The sequence below is a fragment of the Vitis riparia genome, chromosome 12 (genome assembly GCF_004353265.1).
Source record: "Vitis riparia cultivar Riparia Gloire de Montpellier isolate 1030 chromosome 12, EGFV_Vit.rip_1.0, whole genome shotgun sequence".
Taxonomy (NCBI): Eukaryota; Viridiplantae; Streptophyta; class Magnoliopsida; order Vitales; family Vitaceae; genus Vitis; species Vitis riparia.
In genome coordinates this window covers 17,603,994-17,627,596 of record NC_048442.1, presented here as the reverse complement: position 1 = coordinate 17,627,596, position 23,603 = coordinate 17,603,994, and the positions used below count along the sequence as shown (strand labels likewise).

The window sequence follows — 23,603 nt, the reverse complement described above, 5'->3', positions numbered from 1 at the left end:
TTCCAAACTAACACCTGAAATTCTTTGTAATTCAAACTAATTAGCCACTTAACCATGGTTTGTTATCATCAAAACGCGATTAGGAAAACCCTTGGACTAACAAATATATACTCCTTTTTCTCAATTGTGAAACAAAGTGATGAAAATGAATCATATGGATTGCCATTACTATTACTTCACCAAGTCTCTATCCTTGAATTTCAAGTTGTAAAAAACAATAACAAGTATATTGAAGAACTCACTCTATCTACTTCACCTTAACATATCTATTTAGTTATGAGATTTCCATTGTTTGTGGATCACATGTTGCCCTTGATGCATAATCAGCACAACACTATATGTAATGTGGAAAGACTATTTTTTAAAAAAAAGGTAGAAAACCATGACAAAACCTTCTTCCATTTGAACAAAAATGAGAATACAAGTCCTTGTTAATTTCTTTAATAATGGAAACTAGTAGAAATATAACAATACTTGAGATGGAAACCTCTTATCTCATAAATACAAAGAAGATGAAGCGAGTATATCACAAAAACTTTCACAATGATTGAAAGAGGAACCTTCATAAGCAAAGTTGAAGGAAATTACCCATACTAAACTTCACCGTTTGTACCCTTGAGCCCTAAAATCGTGCTTCAAAAATCAGTATGTTTTCTTTCTTTTTCCCTCTTCAAGACTTCATCCACAAATTGATTCATAATGGTCTTAAAAGCTAGTACTAACCCCTATACATATTGAGCTTAAAAAAAGGCTCAAAGAGCCAAAGTAGGCTTAAAGGACTTTTCTCATGGGTTGGACATGTATGTGGGTTAGCCCAACATTAATAATATATTTTTGAATAATTAAACATAATAACATGATAAGATATTAAACACAACAACAATTGTATTAATAAAGGGAAAATGTTAAATACATCCATGTTTTCTCTTTTTATCCATTTCTTCCTATATTCTTAAAATAAGATAGGTGAAAAGAAAAAAAAATGGATGTATTTAATACCTAACTTTAAAAAAAAAAAGAAGTATAATTGAATTAAAGAAAATGAAGAATGAATGAAATTCAGTAGAAGAGACAATCCCAAACCTCCCACATGATATGCTAGGGCATGACTCTTGACATCCCAACAAGGATTTTAGGTGCATGTATGATTAGAAGGTGTACAAGATTCAATCTATCAAACAAAGCTACCATAAGATTGAACCCCATCTGCTCCAAATTGTCCCCCCATATCACTACACATGCAATGGGTTTTGTGTATAAGTCCATTTGGTGAGGATTGAAGGGTGATAAGGACCCTTTTCCATATTCGTAGAAGTGGTTTGCAAAGTGTAGCCACAAGGATCTATTCTTGAAAAGCAATCTTGGAGTAGAATTCAAAGCCTAGTTCTATTGGAGGTTTCCAAAGGTCCTGTATTTTGATGGTTGCATGGATATGTTGGTTTCCTTCTTTGAAAGAAAATTTGGTGGAGGGTTTCAAAATTTTCCATATTTGGTCTGAAAATTCCTTCCTTCCCATATTTGATTGGACAAGTCCTTTTCGTTCATTAAAAGGCAATTTTATTGGGGGATTCCAAATTTGCTACTCTAACTATGGAGATAAGATAATTCCTAAATTGAGTAACTCTAAATTAGTTTATTTTGAAGGAAAAATAAATGAATTTGACATAAATATAGTTTATAGGTTTTTTTTTTAAATACTAACTTTATAGTTTAGATTTGTATTCTCTTCTCTTATCATCATTATCAACATAAATATACTCCATTATATTCCGATAACTATTCTTTATTCCCGAACATAAAAAATAGAAATGAAATAGAATAATAATAGATAGGAATCATAAGGTATGTAAAAGAAAAAAAATCAAAATTTTAATACGAGTAAGATTTGATTTCTATGATAATGAGTTTTTTTTTTATAGAATTAATTGGTTAAAAATGATGAAATAATCATATCTGTGAATTTAACCTCTTTTATGTTTTTACTTGAAGAGTATAATCAATTTTTTATATCAATGTCATTAATTATTTTAAATATTTACATGTACTTTTAAAAGAAATTATTATTTTTGTAAGAAAAGAATAAGAATATTTTTGTTAAAATATGACAAAAAAATGATAGAATATTAGATTTTCAAAATTGAGTTTTCAATTACCCTTTTAATTAAATCACTTTTTTTTTTTATTTCTATTAATTTCTTAAAAATGATCTATTGAATAAGAGATGAAATCGATTTCCATTTCTTATGAAATCGATTTCCATTTCTTTTCTCTATTTCTCCATTCCCGCGTTTTAAACACGACCTTAATGTGAAATAAATGGTATTTTTGTTAAAAAAGAATCATATTTAATGTTTTCAAAACAAAAAATATGTTTCTTATTTAAGAATTATCTTATCCATTTCAATTAAAAATTCCCATATATTTCTCTCCCCACCATACTATAATAAATGCTTAACATCCCCAACCTTTGGTGATTAATGTTTACAACTTCACCAATTTGGCTTTGATTGATTATTATTATTATTATTATTCATATTTGTCAACAAAACCAAATAAATCCTTGTTTGGCAACAAAGAAAACATATTTCCATTTCCATCCCCGTGGGTATAAGTATAACAAGCAACAACATATCCCTATACTTCAATGACAATGAAATGAAAAATACATCATTGACTCAATATGGGACTTTAGAACAACGTATGAACAAAAAAAAAAAAGGGGTCATCATCCATATACAAATTTCAAAACCTTCCTCCACCTACTCCTGAGCTTCATCATCAAGGTGGGGTTCTCAACATTTTTGAGGATCCTGTCAATGTTATTCAATGCAGCTTTGGCAGCCCTGTTGAGAGCAATGTCCTTTCTCAAAGGGTACTCACCTCTCCCTGCAAAGTAGTCCTCTATGTAGAAGTCAATGTCTCCTCTTCTTTGCCATGAATCCTTGAACTCAAGCTTCAGTCCCCTCTTCTGGCATCTCTCATTCAGCTCTGTTACTGGGTGTACTTTCAGAGTTTCTGGGACTATCATGGGCTCCAACAACCCCTTGAACACCTGCAACCACCCGAACCACCCAAATAGTTATTATTATTACTATTATTTTTTTTATAAAATTAAAAGAATTTATATTTATAAATATGAACTTGACTGTAATAATAATAATAATACCTTCCAAACTGTATCCACTGAACAGTTGCAGTCAACAAAGACAGCTCCAATGGTTGATTCAACCACATCAGCAAGAACCTTTGGCACTTCAATTTGACCATTTGAGTGCAATGGGTATTCCTTAATTGCTTCAGCAAATTCATAAATCTGTACAAATTTTACCAATTATTACTGCAAAATTAAAATTAAAAATGAAAAATGAAGATGGCACTTGAGGATACCAAATGGGCATCAACAACCCAAGCCCATTTTCATTGTTGCTAATGTTCTTCTTGAGAACCCAAAAGTAAAATCATTCAAATTCATGACCAAATCATTTTCAGCTAAACCATCATTAACAACATAAAGAAAATTTATGTAAAAATTTTGGTTAATTAACTAAAATTTTCCTACTTGTTGGCACAAAGAAAAAAATTAAGAACATAATTGCAATTATAAATTAATTATTAAAAGCATAATTACCCATAAATTGTAATATCGTAGAAGTCTATGTCTAAGTGTATTAGCTCGAAGCTTTAAAATTAGAACCTTATCCTCAATATACTCATCCATCGTTATTATATTTAATCTTTATTTTATTTGTTTAATTATATCCTAAATCACTATCTTTTGTTTTTCAAAAAAATATAAATATAAGATTTGTTCGATAATTTTAAGAATAATTTTCTATTCTTGAAAACAAAAAATATGAAAACGTTTGTATATTATAAAACATATTTTAAAAACATATAAAATAAATTGTTATGAAAACACTTTCTAATGGAAATTTAAAAATAAGAATAAGAAAATAAAAATAAAAATAGAACTAAACCCTAGGAAAGGTTCAAGAAAATACTTGTTGCTCGATCTTGGGCTTCTTGTGGCGCAAAAACCGATGAAGGCCATGCTTGAGGGCGACACGAGCGAGCTTCTCCTTGTCGACGTTTGCGGAGCGGAGACGAGTCAAACGCCCGGGCTGGAGATCCGGGTACAGGAAGAACTGTTCTTTTGTTATCAGCAGACTCAGAACTGAGTCACCCATGAACTCCAATCGTTCATACGAGAACTGGTTCTTCTGGCAAGACGCATGAGTGTAAGCCTCTTCCAACAACCTCTTGTTCGTGAAGGAGTATCCCAGAATCTGCTCGACTCCTTCAAGACTAGGGAACGACTCAGCACTCTCGTATGAGTCGGCGCATGACTCAGTTTCGCCCTCTCCTCTTGGTTTCTGCGGGTGTGGTTCCATGGCGGTGGGAGAATGCAGCGAAGACGCGGTGGGAAGGGGTGGAAGTTGTGCTTTTGAACTTTTTTTCTTTATATTTATAGGGGTTGTATCGAAAGTAATTGTAGGTACTGGAATCCAAGAAGGAAAGAAACACTTCTGGAAATGAGGTGAAGCTGTGGGTGTTGATGAGATATGAATATAGCCACATAGGTTGACTTTCTTTTTTGGCTAAGGTTTATTTTCTAATAATAATAATAATAATAATAATTATTATTATTATTATTATTATTATTATAATTATAAGGAGGAAGTGTGAGGGTGGTTGCTTTCAAGATTTTCTAATAAAGGATAGATTTGGTTTTTATTTTTTAAAAATTATTATTTGGTATGTGCATGGATTGTAGCATATGAAATTTAATTTAAAAGGAAAATAATTGTTATATTGAAAATTTTGGATGATACACATAAACTTAGTAATAAGCATCTATAAAAGGTTTTTTTTTTTTTCATAAAATTTTGATACATAATTTATGTATAAAAGATATGATATTTCAATTTTTGTTCATGGGTTGTGGGAAAATATAATGAAAAATAATAAAATATATTTGGATTATGTATGGACTAATTTTGACTTATAAGCAAGTATGAGATAACTTCAATATTAATAGTAAAATGACAAAATTAGAAATTATTATTATTATATAATTGAATTTAATATTTTTGAAAATTTTAATAAAATAAAAATATGTTTATCCTATTATTTTTTTCTCACAAAAATAAAGAATTATATTCTAATACTCTTAAATTCTATTTATTTTTATCATTTTTTAGAAATTTTATTAAAGAAGAAAATCATGAACCCATTTGATAATTGTTTTCGAAAAGACTTTTTAATTCTTTGCAAAAAAAAAAAAAAAAAACATGTTTGACAAGTGAAAGATAGAAATAAAGTATTATTTTTTAAAATAGAAAAATATGCTTAAGGAGAAAAAAAAACATAGAAATTAGATATTTTAAAAAATATATTTTTTAGTTATTTTACATATTTAACAACGGAAAATAGAAAAGAAGTATTTTCAAATAATATCTTTTAATTTTTTTAGATTATTTAAAAAATAATTATACAAACACCAATAATAATAAAAATAAAAAATTATTTTTAAAACATATTTAAAAATAATTAAAAACAAATTAGAAATATTTCAAAATTTTAAATAGATTTTTATTTTATAATTCCAATAGAAAACATTTCCAACCTTATCCCAATTTTATCTGATTATTTTTGTTAATGCCATCATATCTATTTTTTTTCTCTCTCTTTGAATATGAAGTGGATAAAAGAATTAAAGGATAATAGTTTTATTTTAAAAAAAAAATATTCATCCAGGATCTAATTTTAAAATGAATGATGAATGGAAGCGTATCCGCCGGTAGATATTATTTAGGTAGGTTTGAAAAGAAAGAAGAAAGGGAAGAAAGAAAAAAGGAGGGTGACGTTCTAGAAAAGCAAAAGCACTTGAGAAGAGCTTATAGCATTGAATTTAGAAAACAACAGCTTTGGGGCCAAGTTTGAATGGAGAGTCAAACCGTGGTTTATGGTTTAAGGAATGGACCGAGGCCCAACCCAATGAGCCAATTTCAATTGCTTTTGAGTGTGACCAAGTCAATGGTTAGGGCATGTTTGGCGGTGGGCACTGCATTTATGCCTGCTCTTCCCTCTGGGTTCTGTCTCTGTCAATTAAGAATATAACCCTATTGAATTGAAGATCTTTCTTGTAAAAAAGGATAAGAACAGTGGAATCCATCTACTTGAATTAAATTAAACTTGACACACATGACATGCTAACTTTGCTATGATCATATGATTGATTTGATGTTATTATTATTTATTGAATTTTTTATTTTTATTTATTGAATTGTAATATAATTTTCTTTTTTTTATATTTTCATCACCGGATCATGATTTCGTCGTATATTTTCATATTTGATTTTCATTCATATTTTTCATAATAAAAACAAACAAGAGAAATGGGTCTCATAAATTTTGGGGGAAGATGCAAGGTAAAAAAATAGAAAAGAAAAATATAATAAAATAAAATAAAATAATATATTTAAAGTTAATAAATTATTTTTATATTTTTCTTCATTAAATAATTTTAAAATATATAAATCATTTTTTTAATATTTTATTTTTATTTGTTAGTATTTTTTTTAACCAAATGAAGCCTAAATTTATATAACTTATAAATTGTATTTATTTAATAATTATTGAAAAGTGCACCAAAATTAATGTAAATTACCATTTTTTTTTTTGTTGTGCTTTAAGAAACCCACTTTATGCTATGAATTATAGGATGACATGGAGGTTAATGATGGAACAAATTATATCTACACCATAAAATCAAATAAATGAAGCAAAAAAGAAAAAAAAAAGTTAAACCCAGAAGTGAAGGAAGAAATTACCAAAAGGGTATGCCAGGATATCTCAGTTGCCTCAATAAGCGATATATGGGTTCGAATTATGTCATTTATAATACCCTAAATTTATTACCTAGTATTGATTGTTGTGGGGAGGTTCGACCCTCAAGGACTTGGCCATATCAGATTATTGGATTATAAAAATAAAAATAAATAAATAAATAAATAATTATAAGAAATTCAAATAACTGATAATACTTAGAAGAGATGATAAACCCTTCTTCCAGTTTGCAAAATAATGATGACACATTCACTCAGTGTCACCGTTCAAAGTACCTGCAAGCTGCAACAACTCAAACCATCTGAACAGAATGACAGCATACTCATCCAAACAGTCCATGACTTGGAAAATCATGATATTATTCTTTCACACCAATGGTGGTCTCACCATGAAACAAATACAAGGAATTACAGACTTCTCTTCTGTTCTATGGCTTCTGCTTTAACATGAAAAAGCTGAATATTATTCTACTAGGGTATTGTAGGCATACAATATCCTTCCATGGCTTTCACTGATTTGTTCATCGATCAATAAATAAATTTACATGGTCCGCCCTTAATTCTCGACTATACACATTTACAATGATGATCTGGAACAGCTTAATTTGAGTGTTTCAGAAGGAAAAATGGTGAAGTATTGTGGATATTCAGTTTCTACCTTCCAGACATTAGATTGACGAGGGCTTGGTTGTCGTAGAAGGAACCAACATCCCAGTCCTCTGTTGAGGATGAAAGAGTCATTAGGGCAACCACGATGGTTCTCATGCTTGGTCTTAGCTGAGGATTTTCCTGGGTGCATGCTTTGGCAAGTTGGGCCATCTGCAACCAAAATTATCACCATAAATTTTATTTAAATTAGAATTATTAAAACAAAGCTTCAATTTTTTTTTTCTCTTTGTAAGAAATGAATTCACCTTGCGCACAGAGTCGAGTGGGTAGTTATCTTCAAGCCTAGGGTCAACTAGTTTGCGAAGGTCCTCTCGTGGATCTGGCTTATTTAGCACATCCTCGAACTGTAGAACATGCAAGTATGATACAAATCAGTGCAAGGTTGTATTTTCAAGGGCAAATTCTGAGTAGTTATCAGATGGGCAGAGGCTGCCATTAGCCCAATGCAAGTTAAAAGCTGGTTGATCAAGAATTGGGAAAGTTCAGAATTACAGTGAAAGGAATTTGGCTTGTTTAGATTGAAACAAATTCAATTTGAAAGACCTAAAGCTAAGAAAGTCTGAGCAAAGGAATTTGGCTTGTTTAGATTGAAACAAATTCAATTTGAAAGACCTAAAGCTAAGAAAGTCTGAGCCCATCTTCTCACCACTCTTGATTAATCAGTAAAGTAGGGTTAGTAAAGAAAATTTACCAAAGCCACAAGGCCCTTTGATTCAGCAACAGAACCATTTTCCTTGACCACAGCTTCCTTGGCAGAAATAAGTTCATAAAGGACAACCCCAAAAGCATATACATCTACTTTGGGAGAGACGTCACCATATTGAGCGTATCTGCAAACAAGTGCACTGACTCAATTAGTATTATACACAAATAAATAAATATAGCCAACGCAAAATTTTGACTCTCTTCCTCCAGCCCACTCTCATCTGAACCCCACCACCAACTGCCCACCATGCTACATAGAAGGAAGTGTTTCCTTCTAATTTTAAAAAAAGAATTCTGCTCTGAAGCTTCCTTTTTCTCTCATATTTAAATTAGTTGCATGTGGAGAAATTTGAAACAACCTAAAAACAATGGAGAAACATGCAAATAGAACCACAACCACAAGTCACGTTTCAAAGCATTTCTAAGGGAATGCGTAACTCAATTTCTTCCCTTAAGTTCTTCCTGTAAGTTTTCTCATTGATAAAACATACTCTTAAAGTTTTCACAGGCCAATCATTCTTACTTCACCAAACAAATTTCTAACTTTATTTTACTACGTTCTTTTGCTTTCCATACTTTTCTTCCATGTATTGCTACCAGATTTGTCCTCCCTGATGTGTCCACTTATTTAAAAATTAACAATTATTCTGACCCAGAACAACAAAATCAAACTCCAATTCATCTCAAAGGGACTCCCTGCCCAGAAACTTAAACATAGGCTCTCATAAGAACATTTCATTTTTATATGGCAAGTTACTAGGTGCCATTAATGGGTTTGTTACTAAATCCAGCTTATCAGCAGGTTTACACACTTGCTGCTAGGTATATGGTGAAAGTTTGGAGATACAGTCATGATTTCAAGGCTCCTATTGGTCATAATTTGTAGTGGGGGAGATGTATTAATAGTGTCCAGAATGATCAACCAGTGAGCTCAAATTGTTTTTTGTTGCCACTTCAATCTCCCAGAACACCCAAAACCTATCATAATTACTGAGTTCAATATTCTTTCACAAAACAAATAAACAAAAGCCATCTTACTCTGGTGGCATGTATCCAAATGTACCCACAAGACGTGTGGGTAGTGATGAACTCCCAACTTCAGTCAATTTTGTTAGTCCAAAATCTGCAACCTGCAAAACAAATTTTTCAGTAAAATAATGTGAACATAGAATTCACATGTCTGATAATAAGGGTAGAGGAATTGGCTGAACCTTTCCATGGAAATTCTTATCTATCAGTATATTTGCTGACTTAATATCACGATGGATATACACAGGAACAGTATGCTCATGAATATATTCAAGACCTCTTGCTGAATCAAGGGCAATTTGAACCCTACTAGACCATTGCAATGGGTCCCTTCCTGGAAAAAGATAAAAGTGATCATTATGATTTCTTTGAATGCAGAACTACCAGAAAAGATTTTCATCATGTACATGTTGTACTCCCACCTGAGCCACGCAAATGTTGGCTTAAGTTGCCATTCTCAATGTATTCATAGACTAGAAAAAGAGAACCCTCAACACAATATCCAATCAAGCGCACCTGCAATATTATAATATATATTAATAGAGATACATAACTGTTGAAGTGAACAACAATCAGGCCTTCCAATGACATTCAGGCAAGGAAAGCACACCGTTACTGTATAACCCCACAACAATAACTATGGAGATAGTTGAGCAACCAAAATATTTCCCTGCAACAAATACTAGATATTTATCTTATATTATAGCACTCAAACAGAGCCGCATATGTATGTGTGTGTGTGTATACCTGATATCAAATTGATGTAAAGGGAATGGTCGGTGCCATGTTTCATTCCAGGACATATTAAGCTGACTATCATACCTTTGGACTCAAAGACTTAATCCAGGATCAACATAAAGTGATGATTATAATAAATATGCAACATTTTGAGGGTACATCTACATCATAAAAGATAAACAAAAACATCCAAAAGGAAGTTAACAATGTGATAATGCTAAGATACTACAAACTACAAGCTGGTGAAAATTCAAGCGATATTGATTAACATAAAGCATCACAACAGCACTAAATTCTTTTAAGGACAAATAAAATCAAGCTGTTTCATAAAAATCCAACTGTTTTAAGAGAAGGAAGTGTAATACCAAATTTAGGTGATGCACATGTGTCAAAACTTTTAATTCAGCAAGAAATTCTCTTGATGCTTGCATATCCATCTTCTTGATTGCAGCTTTCTGCATTAAAGAGTGAGGAGGGGGAGAGGGGAGGGGAGAAGGTGTCAGAGGAGAAGGAATATAGACATTTAACATCAGAAGTGAACATGACATGATGATTATACTTGTGTGTCAAGTGAAGAAATATGGATATTTAACATCAGAAGTTACCAACACATCATAATGTGAAGTCATCTTCATGCATTCAATGTGCATGTTAAAAGCAGTAATCACTTGGAACTCTCAAATATACTTCAACAAAGTTGTGTTCAATAATATGCTTGTTGGCTACTGGTGCAAGACCCATCCACCCAGATTTCTGAGCATCACATTATATCTTTGTCTGGGCTATTTATGGCTACCAATCCAATAGATGATATATTCTTGTTTATATTCTCTAATCTAGAAGGACCCCTGCAATTGTCTAATTTGAAATCACAGAACACTACATGATAGGGTAGGACTGAATTTGTATAAACCTGTTGAGCTCTTATTGCAAGAAACTCGGATAGCTAACTACACAACTAACATAAAATATTCCACTGGCATAGCATAGCATGTATGACTTTTCTCCTAGAATTCATTGTCTTTTATGACAAGTGATAACAGGCATCACCACAAACCTCGCCCCTCAGCTCTGCATAGTAAACAGATCCAAAGCCACCTTGACCAATCTTATTAGCCAAATTAAAATTATCAGTAGCCTTAGCAAGTTCTTCATATGAGAACTCCACTGATTTGTCCACAGTAATGCCTGTAAGACCTGCAGAAGAACCAAAAGCAGGACCTGTTGATTCTACAGCTTTATCTGAAGCAATTCCAGGACCTAAACCCAAAAGAGAGGAAAAAAATTCATCAGTGAAATCACCATATTCCATTAAAGGATACAAATCAGCCAGGCATTAGAAGAAAATAACCAGATAGTTACACCATGTCAAATTGAACATATATTAAAATTTGAAGAAAAAGAAATGAGCACAAGTATAAACTTAAGAATAAACTTGAGACATCTAGTTACGTAGACAATGGAACTGCATCAAATGGTTGGATAAAATTTATCAACTTATCTAAAGTTGATCTATAGTACTTCCCCAAGAGATAGAAATTAGAATAAAAGCTTGAAAGGCATTATTGCCCAAGCATATCCATGAAGTACTTGTTCATTTACAGATACAACTAAACAAACAAACAAACAAACAAAAGGGGCAAAAAAGGGGAGACAAATAAGAAACAAGTACCATGACCAGGTTGAAGAGACTGTTCTTCAGTTGGAAGCAATGCTGCTTCCTTCATCTTCCTCTTTCTGTAAAATCCAATATATATACAAACTGTCAATAACAGCACTCCTACTACTGCTGCTATAGATATGCCAGCAATCACACCACCTGCTATCCTGCTTATATAAACGAAAACCAAAAGCTTAGAGTAGCACTAAACTTTCCAAGTAATCATCTAACATCTATCCAAGAATAAAAAATGAAGACAATCATCACCGAACCAGTATGCAGAAAAGAGGAAATCACCTGTGCTGCAAAAGGGTAAAAAAACAGATATAGATGTTAAATTTATAATAGGTTCTGAGATGAAACAAGTACTATAGGTTAGTTTGCGAGCACTTCAAAGTGGTAGTAAGAGAAGTTACCTGGATTTCAGGGCCCGATAGCTTCCACTGGTATCTGCAAATTAATTGATAAAATCAGTGAGGCAACATCCTAGCAATTTATAGCATATGATGACAACTTAGCATCACTCCCACCACATCAAATTTAATTAGTTACTTTGCAATATTGTGATAATTGCCTTTGTTAGGATCTAGAACTGAAACATGAAAATAAATTATTGATATTTTCTATAATATTTAAACATGTGTCCATCACAAATGGGATCACCACTAGAATTATTAAAGAAGGAAAAAAAATGATAGTAGAAGTAAAAACACGATATTTTGTTGATACCCCTGCATGATCTGTCTTTAAATGACCGGGGAAAAACCACATGAACATATTGAAATGGTGTCAAAGATAAAATGAGTGTCAATCATTTCAAATGTTGAACTGAAAAAAAGGATAAAGTTTCCTGGCATGATCTGCACCTACCTAATTTGCAATCTACTTATTTTGTTGTTCATTTCAGTGGTTCAACCCAGCTCACCCAAAATACTGAGCTGCTCCATTATCCATAACTGACTTCAAATTTGCATAAACCCATATTAACAAAAATTCCAAACTGTGCCTCGCACCAGGCACACCCCTCATTTCTGTTCATCGCTCAATTATGAAGCATCTAACAATAATGCCGGTTCCAAATTCGAAACTTACGGAAACTCAATAATCCACACTATAATCAAATCTGGATCATGGAAAGTTCCTAGTGAACCCTATTATTTTTTGAGCTGATTTAAACTGAATTCCACAAACCCGGCATTCAGTTTCTCAACTCCGAAAACATTCATGGCTCCAATTGATATACAAACAAAACTATCATTGACATCATAGCTTCCAGGTTCCATTCTACTATGCATCAACAAACTTGCAAATCAAAACAGGAAATCACCTTTAGTAGGAATGTAAACAAGCCCACTCCCAGCACTAAAATTCGAATCCGGATTGTAACTCTGCAACAAGGAAGCATTCAAACCCTCTGACTCTGCAACCGAAGTCAAATTATCCTCTGGGCGAAGCGGGTAGGACAAGAACAACCCATAATCCTTGGAAACGGTGCTATTGCCACAAGAACAATTTAAAGTCACATTCAGATAAGCATCCGTATCAGGAATTCGATTGGCGTCATAGCTATTGAAGTTCTGCAACCACGCCGAAGTGGTCAGATTTGAATAGTATGTCTCCGCAACAAGATCGTACGTATCACCGGACTGCACCGTGTAGTTGAACACTTTGCCCAGAAATTCTCCATTGATGCAATCACATGAGGAGTAAGGCACGCGGATTCTGGTATCGGCTTCAACACTATCTTGATTAGCGATTTGTGAGTTGTAGCTGAGAATTTCAGAAATCGTTGTTTGGAATAGCCCAGAGATAAAAGTGAGGTTGGAACCTTGCCAGACATAGTATGAGCCCAGAGCAAGATGACAGCCGCGACTGCACTGTGAATCAACTGCACAGAAAACGGAGAGCAGTACAAAAAACCCTAAACCCACCTTCTGTTTCATTTGAAAACCCTAGAACCAGAAACCGTAATCGAGATGTCTTGTGTTCCCGTCAAACAATTATCAGATGAAATGAATGGTTTGATTTTTGGACCGTTGACTGAATCTTCTCCCTTTTTTTTTTTTTCCCTGGGGTGGGTAAATTAAAGTAATGGTCACTGTAGAATGATTGGCGAAGATTATGACGTGGAGAATCCGCCATTTTCAAGCTTAATCTATGTCCTAGTTGCTGTCCTTTTCTCTGCAGTCTGACCTAGCAGTAGATTCAAGCAATCAAGCCCTATGCTTTCCTCTTCCAACTTTCTTTAAAAATCATGATTTATCATCACTACTTCTTTATCTTTTTTTTTTTTTTTTCCTCCCTAATTTAAGAATATTTATTAGTATATAAAATAATTAAAAAGATGTTTTAAATAAAGTAACTTACTAAAGAAAAAAATGATAACTAGCATTGATATTATGTTAAATTATTAATTTTTTTTAAAAAAAATTAAGCTTATAAAATATGGATTCAATAGGCATATTATTTTTTTAACAATTTATTTATTTATTTATTTATTTGTAGATATTCATTGCATCATTTTGAATTAATAATTTTTTTAATTAGAATTTTTATTTTATTTTTAATAGGGTTATTTGGATAGGTGACTTAAAATAAAGGTAAAATTATAAAAGTAACTTCACCAGTTAATTGTTTTGAGAGATGACCTAATTTGGACATTTTTACCCTTATTTATTTCCCTCTAAAAACACATAAGATCTCTACCAGATATATGATATCCCTCCAAAAGTAGGAAACTTTAGTTTTACCTCTCTCATTGATACTACATTTCTCCTACCAACACTGTGAGTACATCCCTATACACAATCTCTGTAACCCATCAATAAAATTGAGTGAAGATAAGCAAAAAAGAGTAAAGAAACAGAGAAAAGTAAGATCTCCCACCAAGGACATGATATCTCTCCAAAAGCAAAACATTTTAGCCTTTCTCATCGGTACTACATCTATCTGCATATCTCTCACTAACATTGTGAGTACGTCCCTATACACCATTACTGCAACCCACCATCAAAACTGAGGTAATAGAAGCAAAGCAGATTTAAAGAAAAACATATGGCGAGGTCGAATGAAGGTATATAAACCCATTTGGGGAAAAAAATTACCTTAGTTTTGCTATTCTCAACATTATTTGGTTGTAGGGAAAAAAATGAAAATTTTAGAGTAAAAATGAGTGAAATTTTTTTTTAGAGTAAACATGAGTGAAATTTTTTTGTTAAAAAGATTAGTATGAAAAGAGTAAAGTTCGTATTTAACATGTAAAAACTGGACGTAACTAGTTTTAAGTTCTTTATATATAAAACTTGAAGATAGTTGAGTACAGTTCAACATGTTAATCGACAACTTTGCGGGATTGAGTTACTTATCCAAATAACTACTATTTTAATATTATTTTTTTGCATCGATAATTCAATTTATTTATTTATTTATTTTTGTTACAGTGATCGATGAAGTGAGAATAATGCTTTTGTATGAAGAAGATTGGGTGCAAAATGGAAACATGTACTACTTTGAAGGTTGCCAAGGTAAAGGTATTGAACTTAAGAAGACTACAACATATGAAGAATTATTGAAGATTGTTTGTCACATTTTGAAAGTAAATCCAACAGAGCACAATCTTTCGATGAAGTATGTATTCAATGACAATTTTCCATCCACTCTTATAAAGCTAAGAGATGATGGGGATATGAAAATTTTCATTCGTTTAAATTGTATTGATGGTAAGTTGACAGTTCCATTATGTATCACAATAGAGAAAAGAAGTGGCAATCATGGGTATGAATCAATCATCAACATTGATTTTGGCTCTCATACTTTATCTGGGGTTGAGAAAGAAATCAATATGGACCCGATATTCATAAATAGTAGTGAATCTTTGAGTGGTTTTGATGATGAAAATAGAACAAGGTTGAGCTATGATCCACTTAATTGTTTTGATTCTAATTACTTTAATATGAACAAGGATGATGAAGATGGTGGAATGAATGTTAACCCGAACAAGGATAGCCAAGTAATGAAAATTGATGTAATGGAAAAGGCAGTAATGGAATATGAAAGTCATGCAGAAAAGAGCATAGAAGAACCATTTATAGTTGGTTATAGTGAAACTGGTGATGACTACATGGAAGAGCACCAAATATACTCCAATAAGAAAGAATAATAGAAGAAGTTGTGTATGATTGCTTTGAAAAGAAAGTTTCAGTTCAAAACATTAAAATCTTCGACCAAGTTATTATCTGTTGGATGTGTTGATAAAGAATGCAAGTGGCGACTTCGTGCAATCAAGTTGGGAAATTCTGATCTATTTCAAATAAGGAAATATCATTCAACACACACTTGTAGCTTGGATATGATATCCCATGATCATAGTCATGCAAGTAGTTGGTTGATTGGTGAAAGCATAAGAGAAATATATCAAGGGGTTGGTCGTCAATATCGCCCAAAAGACATTGTAGCTGATATTCGAAACAAGTTCGGTGTGAGGATAAGCTATGATAAGGCATGGAGAATTAGAGAATTTGCTCTAAGTTCTATTAGAGGATCACCAGATGAGTCCTATAGTGTTTTACCATCTTATTGTTATGTGTTGGAGCAAAAAAATTCTGGCACCATTACTGATATAGTTATTGACCACGACAATCAATTTAAGTATTTCTTTTATGGCTCTTGGTGCATGTATTTCTAGGTTTCGTACATCAATAAGGCTTGTCATTACAATCGATGGAACATTTTTGAAGGCAAAGTATTTAGGAACTTTGTTTGTTGCTGCATGTAAGGATGGAAACAATCAGATATACTCTTTATGTTTCGAAATTGGTGATTCTGAAAATGATGCTTCTTGAGAATGGTTCCTAAAAAAATTGCATAGAGCAATTAGCCATGTTGGATCTCATGGTGGTTTCAGATCATCGTAACAACATTGAAAAAGCTATGCAAAAGTTTTTCCTCATGTAGGAATTAAAACAAATGTCCTAAACTTAACCGTAGTTAAGTTTTTTTTAATAAAGAACATAGTAAGAGTTAAGTTTTAATTGAGGATACTCACCTGAATTGCATTAGGGTCAAGTGTAAGTTACAAGTAACTTAACACTCGTTAAGTTTGAATTAAAACAAATGTCCTAAACTAAACTGAAGTTAAGTTTTTTTAATAAATAACTTAGTAGAAGTTAAGTTTTAATTGAGGATGTTCACCTGAACTGCACTAGCGTTAAGTTTCTTTTACAAGTAACTTAACACTCATTAAGTTTGAGAAAAAAAAAATATGAGTTCTATATTGAAATATAAGTTTCTATTATTATGCTTACTACAATAAATTCAAATTTGTTAACAATCATACATAGTCACATTTATAAAAAATAAACAATAAAAAAATTGCAACCATTCATTTCTTTGGATGTATGAAAAACATGTAATTATTTAAATACGTGCTATAACATAGGAATTTGCTAAACAAAAAATTTCAATGTCATTACATAGAAACATCTTCCACTATCCAATTACAATCCATTTACAATAGTAGGATCACATAGGAAGTTTTTTTATGGAAAAATAACTTCACTACCATTTTCTCACGAAACCAATCCATTCGCTCGCCTATTAGTGCATCCATTGGATGCTTGTGCATCAGGTATTCTGTAAATTTGATAAAAAAACATACCACAATCACCACTGCATGAACACAAAAAATGTGATGTTAGCAATGTTAAATATTATTGTATATATAATGAAATATGTGTGTTGGCATGGAAAATATTGTATTTGCTCATTTTTTTTGTTGTGGAATGTTGTTCAATCTCTCAATGTCCCATGCACGTTCACTATTGGGGTCACCATTCTCCCCATAGTATTTTGTAGCACTTAAGATACGTGGTAACAACATTGCTATGGGTGTGACGAGTGTTTTCAATCTATTGGGTTGTTAATTGACTTTAAGGAGTAATAAATGTAAATCCTCCTACTACGAAGGTGGACAACTCCCAGTACCCAATGTGTGTTCCTTAGATTGCTAGGAACATATATGACATCAACCTCAGACCATTTCAAAGAAGGCCTAGGATAAAGACCCATGGCATAATCGATGAGGATGTCTTCTTCCGGTAAAATGTATTTATTCCATGTCTTTTGATTCATCCTCCAGCAGCTATCTACTTTTTGCTACATAAGGAAAAAATAATCGAAAGTGGTGAATATAACTTTAAAAACAAAGTTAAAATGCACTAATATGCATACCCAAAATAATGTGTCAGTGATAGTGAATTTTTGTGTAAACACATCAGAGTTTAGTATCCTCCTTTTCCAAAAAAAAAGTATAAAGTGACATCAATATACTGAAAATTATAAGGAATAATAATTAGCAATCCAACAAATTCTGTATATTATTGAATAATGTAGGCAACAATTACAAACTGAGTCACTGAGTCATTCTCCAGGAAGTATTATTTTCTGAAACCATTTTTGGTCCACCTCTGTATACTCGATGTTCACTTCAAACCTTTATGTCATATAAGGAAATAAACCATTTGTCAACTTCATAAATTACATAAAAAAAAAAAAATGAATCAATATTATAGATAACTTACTCTTCCTCAATCTCATCATTAATATATCTGTATAATCCACATTTGCCTCCATTGATGGTGGCTGCAATGGATCAAAAATTGATGATGTTATGTCAATCTTACTCATTTATAACTTGCTTCTCTTTGTGAGATCTGTAAATAGGTGTTGTAGTAGATGAGATTTCTTTACCTTTCTTCTTCGCTTAAAGATATTCGGTGATAGTTGATGTGGGAAAACATGAACTATTGTTGCATCAGGTGGGTCATCCTTCAAAGCCTCCTTATCATTATCTTTCCTCGATGTCTCAATTTTTTCTAACTTTGATTTGAAGTCCAATGTTGTTTCATTTCCCATTGTTGCAGTATATGACTCGTTACTCGGTTTTCCAACCTGAAATTGCATAGAAATATATAAATATATTTGAATAATCAACAACAACCTTTTACAATCCTTTTACATAGATAATCAACAACAATACACAAATATGCACAATAATATATATATCAGAAGACCATAGAGTGCGTTGTAGTTTACCATTCAAGAGAGAACCCTTGGTCTGTTCTCTTTCTCTTCATTTATGCTCTTTTGAATTTCAAAGGTTTTTTTTTTCAAGATCTTTTTTAGTTCTTTTCCATTTCGTTTCGTTCTTTTTTTTTTTTTTTTCATAAACTGGAGAAAAAAAAAATCACACTTCAATCAAATGAATAACCTTTTAGAATCATTTTACACAGATAATCAACAACAATACGCAAATCTGCAAAATATATTTATATATATATCAAAAGACCATAGTGTGCATTGTAGTCTACCATTCAAGAAAGAACATTTGGTTTGTTCTCTTTCTCTTCCTTTCTGCTCTTTTGAATTTCAAAGGTTTTTTTTTTTTTAGGGGTAATTTAGTCCAAAAGGGTCATTCTTCATGTTTTAAAAAGACAGAGGTCAATTTTTCCAAATACCACCTTATTTTGGCACTTTTAACCAAATAACCCTTTTTAATATACTTTTATTATCCTTACTCTAATCCTTGGTGAGGATGACACTCATATGTGGTCTCAATGAAAATATAACAACTTAACAATTATTCTAAACTAATTGGAGAGATGGTAATAGTTCTATTTAACACTCTCCCTCAAGCTTAAATGAGATGAAATTATATTAAGCTTGCTTCATAAATTTTCAAAATGGTTTGTGCGGAATAAAGCTTTTGTTGATGTATCTACTACCTTTTGCTTTGTGGGGGCATGTACCTAACATCAAATTCCTTATTGAGGACTTTTTCTTTTATGAAGTGTACATATATTTCTATCTGTTTAGTTCTTGCATGAAACACATGGTTTGAAGCTAATGATCCAACACTAATATTATCACACCAAAGAATTGAACACTAAGTCAATTGTATACCATATTCTTTAAATAATTGTTATTGCCAAATAATTTTAGTTGAAGTTGGAGCCAAATATCTATACTAAAATTCTATGTTGGAACAAGCCACTATCTTCTATTTTTTTTTTTTTTTTTGAACTCCACTGAATTAAGTTATTTCCCAAGTAGTTATAGTAGCCATTTATGGACCTTTCATAATCCAAACTACTTGCCTAATCTGCATTTGAAAACTTGTATAGATGTAAATCAGAATAAGGCTAAATCAGAATAAGGCTAAAATGAATATCACAATTTGTTAGAGCATGAAGGAACTAACTTAACTTGTTTACAACAAATGAGATGTTAGGTCTTGTCATGACGGGATATTATAATGCTTCAATAGTACTTCCATAGAGAGAAGGTTGTGAGAAGGCAGAACTGTCATTAATAGAAAGTTTATTACCAAAAACCATAGGAGTTTGGCAAGGTTTTGTAGTGACCATATTGGTATTTTGCAGTAGATTCGAAATGTATTTAGACTGAGTAAGATAAGGTGCTTCTTCATTTCTAAAGCTTCAAAACTAAGAAAATTATTGAGAGATCCCAAAATTTTCAAAACAAACTTGTTGGTTAGATAAATTATTACTAGCTTTATCAACTTTACATCATCATCGGTTACTAACATGTCATTAAGATATATTAATAGAAACACAAACTTTCTATTTGCTTTGTAAATGAATAAACTTGTATCTAACTTGAAATTGTTGAAACCCAATTGCAAGAAAGATGCTTTAAGCTTATCAAGCTAAGCCCTTTGAGCCTATTTTAACCCATATAAAGCTTTATTTAGCTAATTACATAACCTAATCTTCCCATGAAACAAGTTGAACCATGAAAACAATTTCTAGCAAGTTACCATTTAGAAAAACATTATTCACATCAATTTGTTTAATATCCTAACCTTTTGAAATAACCAAGCTAAGAATAATTCTTATAGTTAAAGGTTTCACTATTGGACTAAATGTCTCAAAGTTGTCAATGCCAAGTATTTATTGAAAACCCTTAGCAACCAAACGTGTCTTGTATCTTTGAACAATCCCATCAGGTTTATACTTCACTCTAAAAACCCATGCGTTTCCTGCTATATGCATACCCTCTTGATATGGCACCAAGAACCATGTATTATTCATAAGAGCCTTGCATTCTGCAACCGTTGCTTGTTTCCCCTTAGAATCAAGTAAAATTTGACTAATAGATGATGGTTGATATTAGATTTACACATTGAAAAAGAAGTATGATAAGTTTTTTATACCAGATTTTGAATGAGTTTGCATGCTATGAGTGGAGACAATAGATTTAGAAGTAGGAAAATATTTAGAAAGTGGTTCTATAAGTGAAGAAGAAATGAATTGAAATAAAAAAATTAGTTGATGGTAATATAAAATTATGTGGTTTAGAGGAAAGATTTTTTGGTTCTAATAAACTAACTAAATTAGATGTAGTATCAGAGGAATAAGGATGTTGTAAAGAATTTAAATTGGGATGATGAGAAAAGGTACCTTGCTTCAGGGCCTAATGAATTGATTGTTAAACCATTTGATATGGCAGAACCATTAGTTGTAGAGTTAAGCATGAAACTAAGATTGATTGTTAAGGACTAAGCTAAAAAATTAAGGAAAACTAATCTAAAAAACTATATAATTTGGCAAGAGAAGTGGTGGAAGCAAAATTGGTGGAGAATAGAAAGCATTTTTCATCAAATGTGACACTTCTAGTAGTATAAACTTGATCAAAGAATGAAGGTATTTATACCATTTGTGAGATAGACTATGTCTAAGAAATACACATTTGGATGGATGGAATGCAAATTTATGCTTATTATAGGGTCTAAGATTCAAAAAAATGCACAACCAAAGGTTTTAAGAAACCTATAATCTAGTTTTAATTGATATAGCTTCTCGATAGTGAAATATTATTAAGAGTTGGTGTAGGAAGTCTATGTATTAAAAATACAGTTATAGCAAAAGCATCCCACCAAAATGTTAAATGTGTGCTTGCTTAAGCTAATAAAGTTAACTCAATTTTAGTTATATGTCTAAGTTTTCTTTTAGCTTTACCATTTTATTGGTGAGTATGGGGATAGATATGTCTAAAGACTATGCCAAGATTGCTTAAGAAGGATGGTAGGGTTCTATCAATCCTATTCCTAATCAAATTGTATGTATTTTATTATTCTGTCAAACCGCAGTCAACAAGATTTTGAAATTGAATAAAATGGCAAAGAGTTTAGATTTAGCTTTTAATGGAAATATCTAAGTGTAATTTGTGCATTCATCAATAAAATGGACATAATAATGATAGCACTCAGAAGAAATAACAGGGGCAAGACCCTAAAGATCAATATAAATTGTTTTTAAAGGAAACTTGGCTTTATTCAACGAATTTGGAAACATGGATTGACAATGCTTGCCATACCAACAAGAGCCACAAAAACCGACATCTTTTGCTAAGGAGTAAGAGAAATTCAAAGTCTTGAAAACATGACCTAAGACTTGTTTAATAGGATGTTCTGATCTTTTTTGCCAAATATTGGCATTACAAGGATTAAAATCTAAAAGAAGATCTTGACTTTGGACAGTTTCCTAGTACAAATTGGATCTGGTAACATCAGTTTGGTACAAGGTATATTTAATTTTTCCTTATAATAGAACTCTTCGCATGATCTTGTCATTGAATAAGTAGCAAGTGCTAAGGATTTAAAAAAAGACATCATAATCTTTAGTGAATTTAGAAATACTAAGAAGATTTTTAGTGATGGCATGGACATGAAGAATATTATTAAGAGAAAGATGAGTATTTGTGTGTGAATTAATAATTGTCGAGCCAACATGTAAGATTTTTAGGATTTGACCATTACTGACAGTTAACTTTCCTTTGCCCTTGTAGTCTTCTTTTATGGAAAGATTATTCATATTAGTTGTCACATGACTTGTAGCTCCACTGTCAATATACCAAGTTGAATCATTCACAATACATGGCCTAGTAAGATATGCCTAAAAATGATCATTTGAGGCATTGTGGCCTTTTTTGCTACATAATTGACATAGGTTTTCCTTGTCTACCTCTTCCTTGATCTTCTTCTTTGATAATATCTTTGTCATTTGCCACCTCTATTGCGATTTTGTCGAAAATTTCCCCTTCTTGATGTAGCAAAATTAGCATAAGTTTCTTGAACATAAATAGAGGTTGTAACATGTTGTTCAATGCATGTTTTATGGCTTTGAAGTAAGAATTGTGTTTCCTACAAAGACTTGATACCCTTTCTACCAATAAGATTAACCACAACTGTATCATACTCAACTCTATATCCTCCAAGAATACATAGAAGCAAGTTATTATTTGTGATTTATTGACCTATTGCAAATAAAGTGTCAGTAATTTCACACATTTTTAGCATATAGTCTCTAATCAAAAGAGATATTTTCTTTATGGATTGAAGCATGTTTCAAAATTGCAGAATCCAGACTATTGAATCAATATGACTTTTCAGAAGTTTTCCAAACCTTAGTGGAGAAGGTGCAGCGAACTATATGTCCAAACATAGCCTTTGAAATTGAAGCTAGAAGCTAACTCATGATCAAATGGTTTATTTTGAGCCATATAAAAAAAATATTGGTTAATCTGTTCATTAATGAATCATGGTGGACAAATCTTGCTTCCATCAAGATATCCTTTGAGGCCATAAGCTTGGATTGTAGGAAAAACTTGCAAGTGCTAGAATCAGTAGTTCTTTCTTGTTAAATTCATCTCCAAAGGAACTAAAACAAATGTGAGGAAAATTTGTGAAGAAATTTGCGGAAGTGAGAGGGCAAATTGGGAAATGACATTGTTGATTGCAACAATAGAGGTATTTCCACTATTGAAGGTGTTTTTGTCATTGTTGGTAGTGGCTTTACTCGAAGGTGTCATTGATATTTGTCAACCAGCTCTAATATCAAGCTAAAAAACAGAGAGAAAAATATGGAGAAATCTAA

General features: G+C 32.0%; 2 protein-coding genes across 2 annotated transcripts; both read right to left on the bottom strand.

Moving 5' to 3' along the window:
- Window positions 1-2,563: 2,563 nt before the first annotated feature.
- On the bottom strand, window positions 2,564-4,521 carry LOC117927024 (ribonuclease 3-like protein 3). Its single transcript, XM_034846391.1, has 3 exons — window positions 4,002-4,521; window positions 3,167-3,313; window positions 2,564-3,052 (listed from the first exon to the last, which is right to left on the bottom strand). Exons 1-3 carry the CDS (start codon window positions 4,389-4,391, stop codon window positions 2,726-2,728), a joined length of 864 nt encoding a protein of 287 aa, XP_034702282.1. The 5' UTR covers window positions 4,392-4,521; the 3' UTR covers window positions 2,564-2,725.
- A 2,650-nt stretch (window positions 4,522-7,171) lies between these two features.
- On the bottom strand, window positions 7,172-13,723 carry LOC117926977 (lysM domain receptor-like kinase 3). The gene is made up of 11 exons (XM_034846321.1): window positions 12,977-13,723; window positions 12,066-12,099; window positions 11,662-11,816; window positions 11,047-11,249; window positions 10,355-10,444; window positions 9,674-9,767; window positions 9,434-9,585; window positions 9,261-9,352; window positions 8,209-8,347; window positions 7,763-7,861; window positions 7,172-7,667 (listed from the first exon to the last, which is right to left on the bottom strand). Exons 1-11 carry the CDS (start codon window positions 13,590-13,592, stop codon window positions 7,503-7,505), a joined length of 1,839 nt encoding a protein of 612 aa, XP_034702212.1. The 5' UTR covers window positions 13,593-13,723; the 3' UTR covers window positions 7,172-7,502.
- Between the last annotated feature and the right edge of the window lie 9,880 nt (window positions 13,724-23,603).

Bases quoted from the DNA above. Each gene is read 5' to 3' on its own strand.
- LOC117926977 (XM_034846321.1), bottom strand. From the start codon at position 13,592: ATGAAACAGAAGGTGGGTTTAGGGTTTTTTGTACTGCTCTCCGTTTTC. The intron at 11,250-11,661 runs GTACTTGTTTCT...TTTTGGGTTTAG, and splicing joins GTCTCTTCAACCTGGTCATG to GTCCTGGAATTGCTTCAGAT. The intron at 7,862-8,208 runs GTAAATTTTCTT...CATGTTCTACAG, and splicing joins CAAAGGGCCTTGTGGCTTTG to TTCGAGGATGTGCTAAATAA.
- LOC117927024 (XM_034846391.1), bottom strand. From the start codon at position 4,391: ATGGAACCACACCCGCAGAAACCAAGAGGAGAGGGCGAAACTGAGTCA. The intron at 3,314-4,001 runs GTATTTTCTTGA...AAATTTGTACAG, and splicing joins AGCCCAAGATCGAGCAACAA to ATTTATGAATTTGCTGAAGC. The intron at 3,053-3,166 runs GTATTATTATTA...GGGTGGTTGCAG, and splicing joins CAGTGGATACAGTTTGGAAG to GTGTTCAAGGGGTTGTTGGA.